This window comes from Hemiscyllium ocellatum, chromosome 1 (assembly GCF_020745735.1).
Source record: "Hemiscyllium ocellatum isolate sHemOce1 chromosome 1, sHemOce1.pat.X.cur, whole genome shotgun sequence".
In the NCBI taxonomy this organism is placed as follows: domain Eukaryota; kingdom Metazoa; phylum Chordata; class Chondrichthyes; order Orectolobiformes; family Hemiscylliidae; genus Hemiscyllium; species Hemiscyllium ocellatum.
Window position 1 is genome coordinate 45,255,019 of NC_083401.1, and position 12,349 is coordinate 45,267,367.

Genomic DNA, 12,349 nt, shown 5'->3' on the forward strand with positions numbered 1-12,349 from the left:
GCTATGAGGCTACAAATTGTGGTGGCATATATTCTGCTGCTACTGATGGCTCACAGAATGTCATGGATGTACAGTTTTGATCAGCTGGATCTGCTTTCTATCAAATTTAGAATGATGCTATTGCCACAAAAGGCTGTTCACAGTGTGAAAATGGGACTGAGATGTGGTAAGTCTAACCAATTGTGCAGATGATCTGTGAAAGGTAAATCATTGAGGATGGGGCAAAACAGACATTTTCCATCTTCTTTTCTCACTTGTTCTCTCATCAACTGCTATTTGTCAAGTCTGGCATACGTGTATATATATTCCTTAAAATCTCGGCCAGCAGTGATTGCAAAAGTGGCAGATAAAGGAAGCAAAGGGAGATCTCTAATGTCAGCTGGAGACCCCTTAATGTCTCTTCTTGGAAGGCTAACAAATTAAATACCATTCAGAGATAGGAGGCTGGGCTGCAATGTGGCTGTCCCCAGGTTCCTCTACTTCCCAATGTCAGGCCCCTCAATCAGGGAGTGTCTTTCACCTGTACCCAGAAGCCTCAAGCAACAGAATTTGTTTTGGGGGTATCCTGCATGGTGAGGCACTTCAGTCTGCTGCTGGGTTAATACTAGAGGTGGTGGAAATGTGTCCTTAAATGGTATTAATTGCTGTATGTACAGTATTGATACATCACTTCAGTAAAGGTGGAAAGTGTTATCAGTAGTTTCCTAGTCCACGTCTGACCTGATCCAATAAAGTTCTCTGGGGTTTGGAGTCAATGTTGAAAGCTCCAACACCACTGCGCAACAAATGTTTTGCCATCTCTATTGGATCGGTCCTGCTTATGGAACATGACATATTCAGGGATGGTAAAGAGACATTGGCTGAAATGCATAAGACGTAGGCCATTCAGCCCATTGAATTTGATATACTATTCAATGAGAACATGACAGACTTGATAATCTGATTATGCCAGATTTTTAGTACATTTTTCCATGGGAGAGCTCTCCCAAGGTTGATACAAGTCCCCATTTGTTAAGGTGGACTTTAAATGGTTGACTGGGGCGGGTGGGCTTTTATTGTACCATGTTTAGGCTGAACCCCGATGATTTATTCAATTTTACTTTTAGTATGATTTTCTAATCAGTGGTCAGAGGGATGTAGTTCATCAACAGCATTGCTATGGATCTGAATTCACATGTTGGGGTAAGAATAGCAGATTTCCTTCCTTGAAGAATATTTGTGAAGCAATAGGGTTTTAAATGGCCATCTAGCAGTTCCACAATTCCCCTTATTGCAAAGACTATTAAAACCCACTTCTATTTTTAACTGAATTTAAACTGCCTGGGTCTCATGGTGGGACCTGAACCTGTGTGTCTCTGGAGCAATCTTCCAAGCCTCTGAAGTAAAAGACCAGCAACATAAACAGTATAGTCAGTTTACGTTGTGCTGATCTCAGTTAAAGCTGCAATATTAGTACAGTAAATGGTCACAGCACAGCTACTATGTGGGCTGGGGGACAAAATAGCTGGAACACAAAGGCACAGGGCTTGACTACATTGCTGCCAGTGGTTGAGTGGTCATCTATACAGCAGCCACATAAAGACTGGGCACATGGAGAATATACCCTCATTGCAGCAACTCAGTTTGCTCAGTGCATTAAAGTACAAGAATGCAATATGCAAAAACAAACAAAAATAAATTGCAGTTTCCAAATGTACAAGAATGATAATTAAATAACTTTTAATGCATAACAAATTATATGCAGCTTAATAGAAGAATGTCAGGATGGAGATTTTTGTTTCTCTTCTTCAGAACTGTTTCTTTCCTCTTTCAGAACTTTTTTAAAGAAGATTCACTGGACCCAAAATGTTAACTCAGCAGGTCTGGCCCTAAATGTGGGCAGAAAGCAGAGTTTCCCCAGCAATTTCTGTTTGTACTTTTGATTTCCAGCATCCACAGTTCTTTGGGCTTTTATTTAAACTAAATTTCTATTACTTGAACAACAATGTGAGGTTGAACAGATTAAGTTGATGGGCAGGAATCAACAATATTAAAGAAAGATGCCAGTGGGCTGTTGGCACACAAGATGTCACTATTACCAGGCGCTCGTGAGGGTGCAGACTGCAGTAACTGCTGGACTGTGGAGTGTGGGAGGAGTTTCCCAACATTCCTCCATAACCGGGCTGATTCATTCCACCAGAGGAAGTCCATGGATCGGAATTGTGGTGCCCATCTGGAAAGGAAGGTCAGGTTACAATAAGTCTTTCAGAAAAGAAAATGCTCACAAAAAAACATTCTTAAGTGAACATTCCTGCTGATTATTTGATTGCAACTATTTGGTTGGTAATGAACCCTTAATTAAAATGGGCCATTAAATTGGAACTGCAAGACAACCTCTCAGCAACATTCATCTGTGGAATTCTTCTTGATTTAAACAAAGAAAAATGAAGAACAGAAGCTCAGCCAAAAGAATAATAGAAATAATCTAAAGAAAGGGAAGTTTGCATTGCAGGTATAAAAGTTGAAGTTAATTCATCTGATTAGTACCACTTTGGCTCAGAATACAAAAGCTGTAGCTGGAAATGGAGTCAACAGGCAAAAGCAAACTGCATGCATACTTACACCAGGTCCCAAAATCTACGTGCATCTTCCTTTTTTGAGATTTTTTAAAATTCAGTCATGCGATGTGGATGTTGCTGGCTGGGCCAGCATTTATTGGCCATCTCTTGTTACCCTTGGGAAGGTGCTCGTGAACTGCCTTCTTGAACTGTAACAGCCTAACTGCTGTAGGTAGACCTGCCATGCCATTAGGGTGGGAATTCCAGGCTTCTGGCCCCGCAACACTGATGGAAATGTTTAATTTTTCTCCCACAACGTCTTGCAAACTCAAAGCTTTGCTGCACGCCATTGGTGATCATGCCTTTAGCTGTCTACGCCCTAAGGGCTTGAACTCCTTCCCTCCTACTTTTTCTGTTTTCGTTACATTCTTGCTAATAGCCAACTCCTTCAATCAAACTTGTTACTAGCTCTAAAACTGTGTCGAGCCATCACACTACCTGAGTGCGCTTTTGAAACACCTTAAAAATCTATACTAAAGCATGATGTAAGTGTAGGCTGTTATAAAATTAAACGGTAGTTACTTTTTATACCAATTTAATATTTTTGAGTTAGAATATTTGCAATAATTAACACGATACTGAGAACTGCTTGCTTTCCTCATCCTTTTTACGTTAAATCTGGAAAGATGGTGTCAAACAAATCTCCTCTCGCCTCCCAGTCCAGGGAAGGTCGATTTCCTAAATCCATTTTCTACTCATAATTTCTGGATCTCTGTCACAACAGGGTGGAACTCAGAATCACAATGAGTTGTTGCAGCATAAAAGTAAGCCATTTAGCCCATCATTTATGTATCAGCTCTCTGAACATGTAATTCACCTAGTGCCATTCTCCAACATCTTCCCTGTAACACTACACACGCCTACTTTTGAGGTAACAACCTAATTTCATTTCAAATGCTTCAATTAAACCTGCCTTCTCCATAATCTCAGGCATAACTTTCCAGAACCTAACCACCAGCTGCATTAAACTGTTTCTTGCGTTGGTATTGCTACTTCTTGCAATTACTTCTAATCTGTGCCCTCTCATTCTCATTTATATACATGATTTGGATGTGAACATAGGAGGTATGGTTAGTAAGTTTGCAGATGACACCAAAATTGGAGGTGTCGTGGACAGCGAAGGAGGTTACCTCAGAGTACAACAGGACCTTGATCAGACTGGCCGAGGATTGGTAATGAAGTTTAATTTAGATTAGATTCCCTACAGTGTGGAAACAGGCCCTTCAGCCCAATCAGTCCACACCGACCCTCCAAAGAGTAACCCCACCCAGACTCCTTTCCCTCTGACTAATGCACCTAGGACAATTTAGCATGGCCAATTCACCTGACCTGCACATTTTTGGATTGTGGGAGAAAACCGGAGCACCCGGAGGAAACCCAAACAGACACAAGGAGAATGTGCAAACTCCACATAGACAGTCGCCCGAGGCTGGAATGAACCGGGACCCTGGTGCTATGAGGCAGCAGTGCTAACCACTGTGCCACCGTGCAAATGTGAGGTGCTGCATTTTGGAAAGGCAAATCAGAACAGCACTTATACACTTAATGGTAAAGTCCCGGGGCGTGTTGCTGAGCAAAAAGATCTTGGGATGTAAGTTCACATTCCTTGAAAATGGAGTCAGAAGTAGACAGGATAGTGAAGAAATCATTTGGTATGCTTTCCTTTATTGGTCAATGCATTGAGTATAGGAGTTGAGAGGTCAATTTGCGGCCATACAGGACATTGGTGAGACCACTTTTGGAATACTGCATGCAATTCTGGTCTCCCTGCTAAGGGAAGGATATTGTGAAACATGAAAGGGTTCAGAAAAGATCTACAAGGATGTTGCCAGGGTTGGAGGATTTGTACTATAGGGAGAGGCTGAATAGGCTGGGGCTGTTTTTGCTGGAGTTTCAGAGGCAGTAGAGTGACCTTATAGAGGTTTATAAAATTATGAGGGGCATGGATAGAGTGAATAGTCCAAGGTATTTTTCCCCAGGGTTGGGGAGTTCTACCCTAGATTGCATAGGTTTAAGGTGTGAGGGAGAAGATTGAAAAGGGACCTAAGCAACAACGTTTTCATGCAGAGGATGGTGCATGTATGGAACGAACTGCCAACGAAAGTGATGGAGGTTGGTACATCAACATTTAAAACCCATATACCTGGATGGGTACATGAATAGGAAGGGTTGTGAGGGACATGGACTAAATGCTGGAAAATGGGACTAAATCTATTTAGGATATCTAGTTGGCATGAATGAGTTGAACTCAAGGGTCTGCTTCCCTGTTGCACAACTCTACAACTCTGACAAATCAGTTCATGGGTGGGAACGGATGCTCCCGATCCATACTCTATCCAGACAGAATGAGTTTGAATACTTTTAAAAGATCTCCTCTCCGCCTTTTTCTCTCCAAATCAAACAGATTGAATTTCATTATTCTGAAGTTCCTCTTCCCTGGAACTATTCTCGAGAAACTTCTCTGCATTTCCTTCAATGCCTTCACATCTTTCCGAAAGTGAAACACCCAGAGCTGAATTGGATTTTCCAACTGAGCTCAGACTAGTGTAGTATACAAGTTTTATGTAACTTCCTTGCTCCTGTAAACTAAGCCGCTATTGACAAAACCTAGGAAACGTTATGCTTTATTAACTGCTCTCTTAACCTGCCCACCACCTTCAGTAAATTATGCATTTATAAACTCAGTTCCTACAGCGAAGAAACACAGGATTTAGAATTTAGAGGCAATCATCATGTCACAAGGCTAGCAATCCAGAACACCAGATGAATGCTCTGGGGACATGAGTTCAAATCCCACCCTAGCAAATGTGGACATTTGAATTCAATAAAAAATGTGGAATCAAAAGTCGGTTTATTGTTGACCACATAGTTAGCGCAAAATGTAAAAAAAATTATTTCACCAATATCCTTTAGGGAAAGAAATCTGCCATCCTTATGTGGTCTGGCTGACATATGACTCAAGACCCAAGTATTATGGCAGACTCTTAACTGATCTCTGGTCAATTAAGGATGGACAGTAAATGCTGCTATCAAATCAAATCACTTCGCATTTTCGATTTGAACTGCATCTGCCAGCTTTCTGTCCACTCACCAACTTGTCAATGCCCTTTTGTGGCTATAAACTATCCTTTATGTAGTTCACAGTTCTTCCAAGTTTCTGCCATCTAGGGATTTTGAAATTATGCCCTCTACACCAAAGACTTGTTCATTAAATACATATCAGAGAAAGTAAAGGTCCACAATGATACCTCGGGAACTCCACTATAAATCTTTGCGTGTGTAAAAAAAAAACAAACATTCAACATACACTATTCTTTTTGTTTCCTGTCAGTTAATCCATAATCCATTTGCCACTGTCTGTTTCATTCTATGAGCTATAACTTTTACAGGTCTATCATGTGGCATTGTAAGATATGTCATTTAGTAGACATATAAATCAAATTAACAGCATTGCTTTCATCAATTCCCATTATTGCTTCTTCAAAATACTCCAGGAAATTACCTCAACATTTTTCTTGCCTGAATCAATCCACATTTTCCCATGTTAATTTTGTACTGAAAATTAGTGTTTGTAGATTTTTTCTTTTCTCCACCAATGCAATCAACTAAATGACCTGTAGTGGCGAGATTTATCTTTACACTCATCTTTGAATAAAGTTGTAACATATTCTGGCATTACCCTTACATCTAAAGACTGCAAAATTATGGCCAAGATCTCCACAATTTCTATTCACTTCTCTCAGTATCCTGATGTATCTCTTCCTGACCTGATGCTTTATTAGCTTTATCAATGACCAAAACAATAATAAAGAGAGAATGCTTAGAGTACAAGAGAATTATAAAAATAGGTAAGAGCTCCGACAAATATTCAAAGGAGGAAAAAACATTAAGATGGTGATGGCTGATCCTGGAGAAATAATAATGGACAATAAGGAAAAGGCAGATGAACTGAACAGACATTTTGCATCAGTCTTCATGATAGAGGACTGAAGTAACATCCTGGAAACAGCGATTAACCTGTGAGTGGTAGGGCAAGAGATTACTTAGGAAAATCAAAATTACCAGTAAAGTGATCCTGAGTAAATTGTTGGAGTATGGACTGGCAAGTGCAAGTTCAGATAGACATCAATCTGAAGTCTTTTTTTTAAAAAAAGTGGATAATGATATAATTGATGCATTAATTCTAATTTCCAAAACTCTTGATTCAGGCACCAGCCCATTAGATTGAAGGATAGCGAATGTAACCCCTTTACTCAAATAAAATGGAAACAGAAAGCACGCCAATTAGTTCAGTATATGTCACAGGGAAAATTTTAGATGCTATTATTAAGAAAGTTCCAGCAGGTACCTGGATCATTTCAAAGTTGTCAGGCAAAGTTAACATGGCTTTGTGAAAGGAACATCATGTTTGACCAATCTCTTGGAGTTCTTTAAGGAGGTAATGCATGCTGGGATAGAAGGTTCCAGTGGCCAGATTGTCAAATGTCCTCTGGAAATCCAAGTACAAAGTGCATACCAAATGTCATTAGAGAATATATAAGCTCATTCCGTAGGGAGTAGATAAAAGATTAGCTGTCTAAAATGAAGCAGATAGAAATAAATATTGCTTTTATAAGTTAGCAAGATGTAATAAGTGGTGTGCTATAAACAGTTGTGCATAGGATCTTGACTGTTTTTAATTTATATAAATGGATTAGATGAAGGGACAGAAGACAAATTTGCTGATGTCAAAGATGGCAGGAATGAAAACTGTGAAGCGGACACGATGTTGATACAAAAAGATATAGATAGGTTAAAAGAGTCAGCAAAGGTGTGGTGGCATAAGAAGTATTCTAAAGAAAAATATGAAATGGTCCATTTTGGCAGGAAGAATGAAAAAAAAAGCAACATATTGTGTAAATGGCAAGAGACTGCAGAGGTCTGGGTGTCTGCGTGCACACACAGCTACAAACAAGGAACAAGATTCGGATACTCAGCACTTCGAACCTTCTCTGCCATTCAATGAGATCACTGCCTATCTGATTTTAACCTCAACTCTACATTTCCGATAATCTTTCATTCCCTTGGCAACCACAAATCTATGCCTTTTGAAGGTAATTTCTTCTGAAGGTAAAACCTTCAGAAAAGAAAAGGTTTTCCTCACCTCTGTCTCAAATGGGCAATCACTTATTTTTAAATTATGAATTACAAAATATTACTGGTCCTCGGATGCTGCCTGAACTGCTGTGCTTTTCCAGCACCACTCTAATCTAGACTCCGGTTTTCAGCATCTGCAGCACTCGTTTTTACCTACAAAATATTAGTATGCAAGTAATTGGGAAAGCTATTAGAATATTCTTACTTATAATGAGAGGAGTGGAATACAGAGGCAGAGAGGAGGTGTTTCATGCACTAACTGCAGTATTTACACAATATTACTCAAGTTATTTAAGGATGGATGTAAATGCAGTGGAGGCAGTTCAGAAAAGGTTTACTAGATTGATACCTGAAATGGGGGCAATTGTCTCATGAGGAAAGATTGGAGAGGTTAGACCTGTACGTGCTGGAGAAACAGGTGAACTGACTGAAATGTAAAAGATCTTGATGGGTTTGATGTGAAAAGGAAGTTTCCTCCAATCTCCATAATTTCTATTCACTTCTCTCAGTATCCTTGGATGCATCTCTTCCAGACCTGGTGCTCCATTAACTAGAATTTAGAACTCGGGGTCACTGTTTAAAAAAAAATCTTTTGTTTGATGTTTAAACATGACAGTATACTTAATACTGCTTCTTCATTATTATTAAACCTTTCTACTGTACGAAGGGTAATCCCCATTCACCACAGCCTAGGTAGAATTTTCTTCTTGGTAAAGGCAGAACTATTGATTTAATACCTCAGCCTCTATGCATAAATCCCCTTTCATGTTCATAATCAGTCGCATTCCTCCTTTGTTCATCCATTTACATTATTTTATGAGAATATAGGACTTTGAGATTTCCTTTTAAATTAGCTGCCAGGTCCTTTTCATGCTCTTTCTTTGTTTTATCACTTCCCCTCTGAACATTCCATATTCAGCCTGGTTCTCGTTGCACTGTCCACCTGGTTTCTCTTACAAGCACAGATTTTCTTTTTCATCTTAATCTTTCTTTTCTCTACGGACATCAATGAATTGTTTCAACAAGAATATTCAGATTGGTATCTTGACTAACCCTCTCTGCCATCTGAGGTGGCAAGGTAAGGACTGGCGCTGTACAGGATTGTTTAAAGTACAGAATCCCTACAGTGTGGAAACAGGCCCTTCGGCCCAACAAGTCTATACCAACTCTCCGAAAAGCACCCCCCCCCCCCCAAGCCCCTCATTTCCTTCATTTCCCATGGCTAATCCACGAAACCTACACATTCCTGGACACTATGGACAATTTAGAATTGCCAATCCACCTAACCTGCATATCTTTGGACTGTGGGAGGAAACTGGACCACCTGGAAGAAACCCACACAGACACAGGGAGAATGTGCAAACTTCATGTAGACAGTCACACAAGGCTGAGATTGAAACGAGTCCCTGGTGCTGTGAGACAGCAGTGCCAACCACTAAGTCATCGTGTCACCCATAGGATATTTGTGCTAATGGAGATTAAGGGCTGAATTTTCCCATTGGAAGTGGAAATTGGGAGGCAAGGTGAACTACGGAATGAGCTTATATATTCTCTAATGACATTTGGTATGCACTTTGTACTTGGATTTCCAGAGGACATTTGACAATCTGGCCACTGGAACCTTCTATCCCAGCAGAAACCCATCTCCATCATGCCATGAGGTGTACAGAGTTGGCAAAGGTTGGTGAGTAAAATTTCAATACTGCTTAGTAAGCTTTCTCCAAATTTTCACTTTTGGCATGAACATAAAACTGTTTCAGTGCTGTCACTTGTCTTCCACAAGGCTGCAGCTGGCCACTTTCAGAGTGCTCTCACTGGCTGCCTCCCGTGTGAAAATCCTGGAAGGTCAGATGGCAAGCTTTTAACGAGCTCCCTAATGACCTCAAACCATCCAATTAACAAGGTGGGTGCCTTCACCTTCCTGCCTGTATGCCCTGTTCTACTCCTGCCCTCAGAAAAGCCACCAGAGTCAGGGACAAGAGACAGGAGACCTGCACAGAAACTGCCTGCACTATTTTAGTTTTAACTTCTCATCTTTCTCGATTTAGGATTGGGAAATCCTGACCTAACTTTTACTTGGTGCTAGTCTGCATTCACCCGAAATATTTCCATAATAAAATCAGCTTCAGTAATGCAAGTGTTTTTCTGAAGAGTTCAGCTGCAAAACCAAACCGGTTTACAATTAGGAATAGAATGCTCTATGGCTCATTCATATGCTCCATTGTCAGGTTGATGGATGAACAATATCGCGGATGGGATGGGAGTGGGTTAAGAAGCATATACATTCATAGGCAAATTTCAAGTTAATGTAATGAGTAAATCAAAAAAGAATTTCTTCACCCCATCATTCAACGGTACTTGCTCACATCCACTTACCCTGCATGAAGAATGAACTGGGAAATGTGCTTGTAGGTGGCTTGGAGGAAGGGTAGCCAGGAGAGTCCCTGTTATAATCGGCAGCACTTGCTGATGGGGCATACACCTGCAAAAATAAAAAGCAAAATTTTATCTATTGTTACAGAAAATATAAAAATACATAGTGATTTTTCAAAAATGAACCAGTCAGACTGTTTACAAGGATGTTTACAAATCAACTCTTAGATGTAAGAAGTACTTCAAATGACCACTGAGAAATGGCAAGAGGCATGTGGGAACACCACAACATATACGTAGCATTGACACATCCCACTTTATTCTCCATACTAAATGTGTGGCGGCTTTGGTCATGCAACCTTTCTGGTTTATTGCTGCTTCAACCTTACAACCATATTCATGACACAAAAGCAAATCAAGTCTTTTAAAAATGTAAGCGCTGGAAATGTGTGGTCAACGGTTGAAAAGAGGAAGGTTTGTTTCCATTCTGTGTCAGACCCAAGATCAGAATACCAGTGGTCAGGACCTCAACCTCTATACAGGACTATCAAAGAAAAGAAAGCCACATATTCCACTGACCTTACCCAAACAGTACATTACAACAAAAAATCTCTCACAACATGCTAGTCTATCTTCATCTTTCAGAGACTGAATAAATCTGCTGAGCCATACTGTTTATCTCTGTTTAATACAGGAACTATATTTTCCTCACAGGTCAAGAATTTAAAAGCTTTAAACTGCATTTGAGGTTCAGATCATATTAATAACCAGCCCTTATAATTTGTTGCTGTCAGTTGAACCTACTGATTGGATTAGTTTCTGGACTTTTCCTGAAAAGCACTCTCTTTGATATAAACTAATAGGACTACCTCATGCCAATTGCCAAGCACTAATTTCTTAATTATGCATAAAACACAACATATATTTAACAAATAGTATATCAACATATTGCCAAAAGGAGTATTCATGTAATGGTAAATTCTTTCGCCATTTGCAACTGTGGTATTTCCTTACCCCCTCACCTTAGCAAGCAGATTTTATTCTTGAAAGAAACATTTGTTTACACTTAAAACTTGTGCTTCTAAACCAGCTGGTCCCACCACTCTAAGTAGAGGACCAGATAGTATAAGCTTATTGCACTGTCAATACACCATGTGCTATAGGGCTAACTGGGCCAAAATCCAGACAGTCAAGGTCACACCATCAGAATGACAGAACTTGTTTATATTGAAAATGTGGAGTGGTGACTCCACTCAAAATCTGTTGACCTCGAGGATGCAAAAGCAATCCAAAATACAGCAGGCAAAGAATAAATTGATATAGGTCACAGTTAGTTAGAAATGGGGAAATATATACAAGTTTTACTCAACATCTCCACATAACAGTTGAAAATTTGTGGAGTTCTTTCACTAACTAAATGCTTCCACATTTCATTGACTGAATTTCAAATACCCTTCATTGAACACACACACAAAAAAATACTGAAAACCTGAAACAGAACCAGTTTTAAGTACTCGTCAGGCCAGGCAACATCTGTGGAGAGACAGGCGAAGTTAATCTTTTAGGTTGAATTCTCCAATGAAACATTAATTCTGTTCTTCCTCCTTTCATGCTGCCAAGTCTGTTGTGTATTTCCATCATATTTTGTTTCTGTCTCTTGTTTTAACAAATTAGTTCCCAGAACATTCAAATCCTATAATTTGCAGTCTTATGAAGCTTGTCAGAACCCTGCTGCATGCAACTAAAAGATCTTTGGCCACGATGGTGAGCAAAGAAAGTTTGGAATATTTTGAGCTTGCATTAATAAACTGTTTGAGTGGAAAGAAAGCAGCAAATGCGAGAAAATAGATGATAATGATCAGATTTAAATTTATACCTAATTCAGTAATGTATTGATAATAATGAAACCACTTTATACATGTTTACAGGTATCATTTTTCATCACTGTAACACAGTCGGCATGATGCTAAGATGCCAAAATGACATTGATTTAGGATACTCATGCACAAACTTACACCACAAACACTGATCTGTAAGGCATTACAATCCAACACATATGTACTGAATTAACTATTTTTGAGTTCATGGGTTCCAAAAATCAGTTAACTGAGAGTAATGGCAACAGAAACAAGAAGTACTCAGTTACTTCAGTATGATTAAAGTAATTAGAGAAATCTTAGAGATATACATGTTTATTATGCATTTGAGATTATAATAACCCGACAAGAGGAAGTGTAAATACT

The 12,349-nt window shown here is 39.5% G+C and overlaps 1 protein-coding gene across 10 annotated transcripts in view; it reads right to left on the reverse strand.

Annotated features, from left to right (window-relative positions):
• Positions 1-12,349, reverse strand: part of tcf4 (transcription factor 4) — a 606,468-nt gene that overhangs the window by 64,640 nt on the left and 529,479 nt on the right. For all 10 annotated transcript variants that reach the window (XM_060851162.1, XM_060851233.1, XM_060851285.1 and 7 more), the window contains 2 exons: positions 10,110-10,215; positions 2,079-2,212 (listed from right to left, as the gene is read on the reverse strand). In XM_060851162.1, the coding sequence (XP_060707145.1) occupies positions 2,079-2,212; positions 10,110-10,215 (240 nt within the window). The remainder of the gene's footprint in view (positions 1-2,078; positions 2,213-10,109; positions 10,216-12,349) is intronic.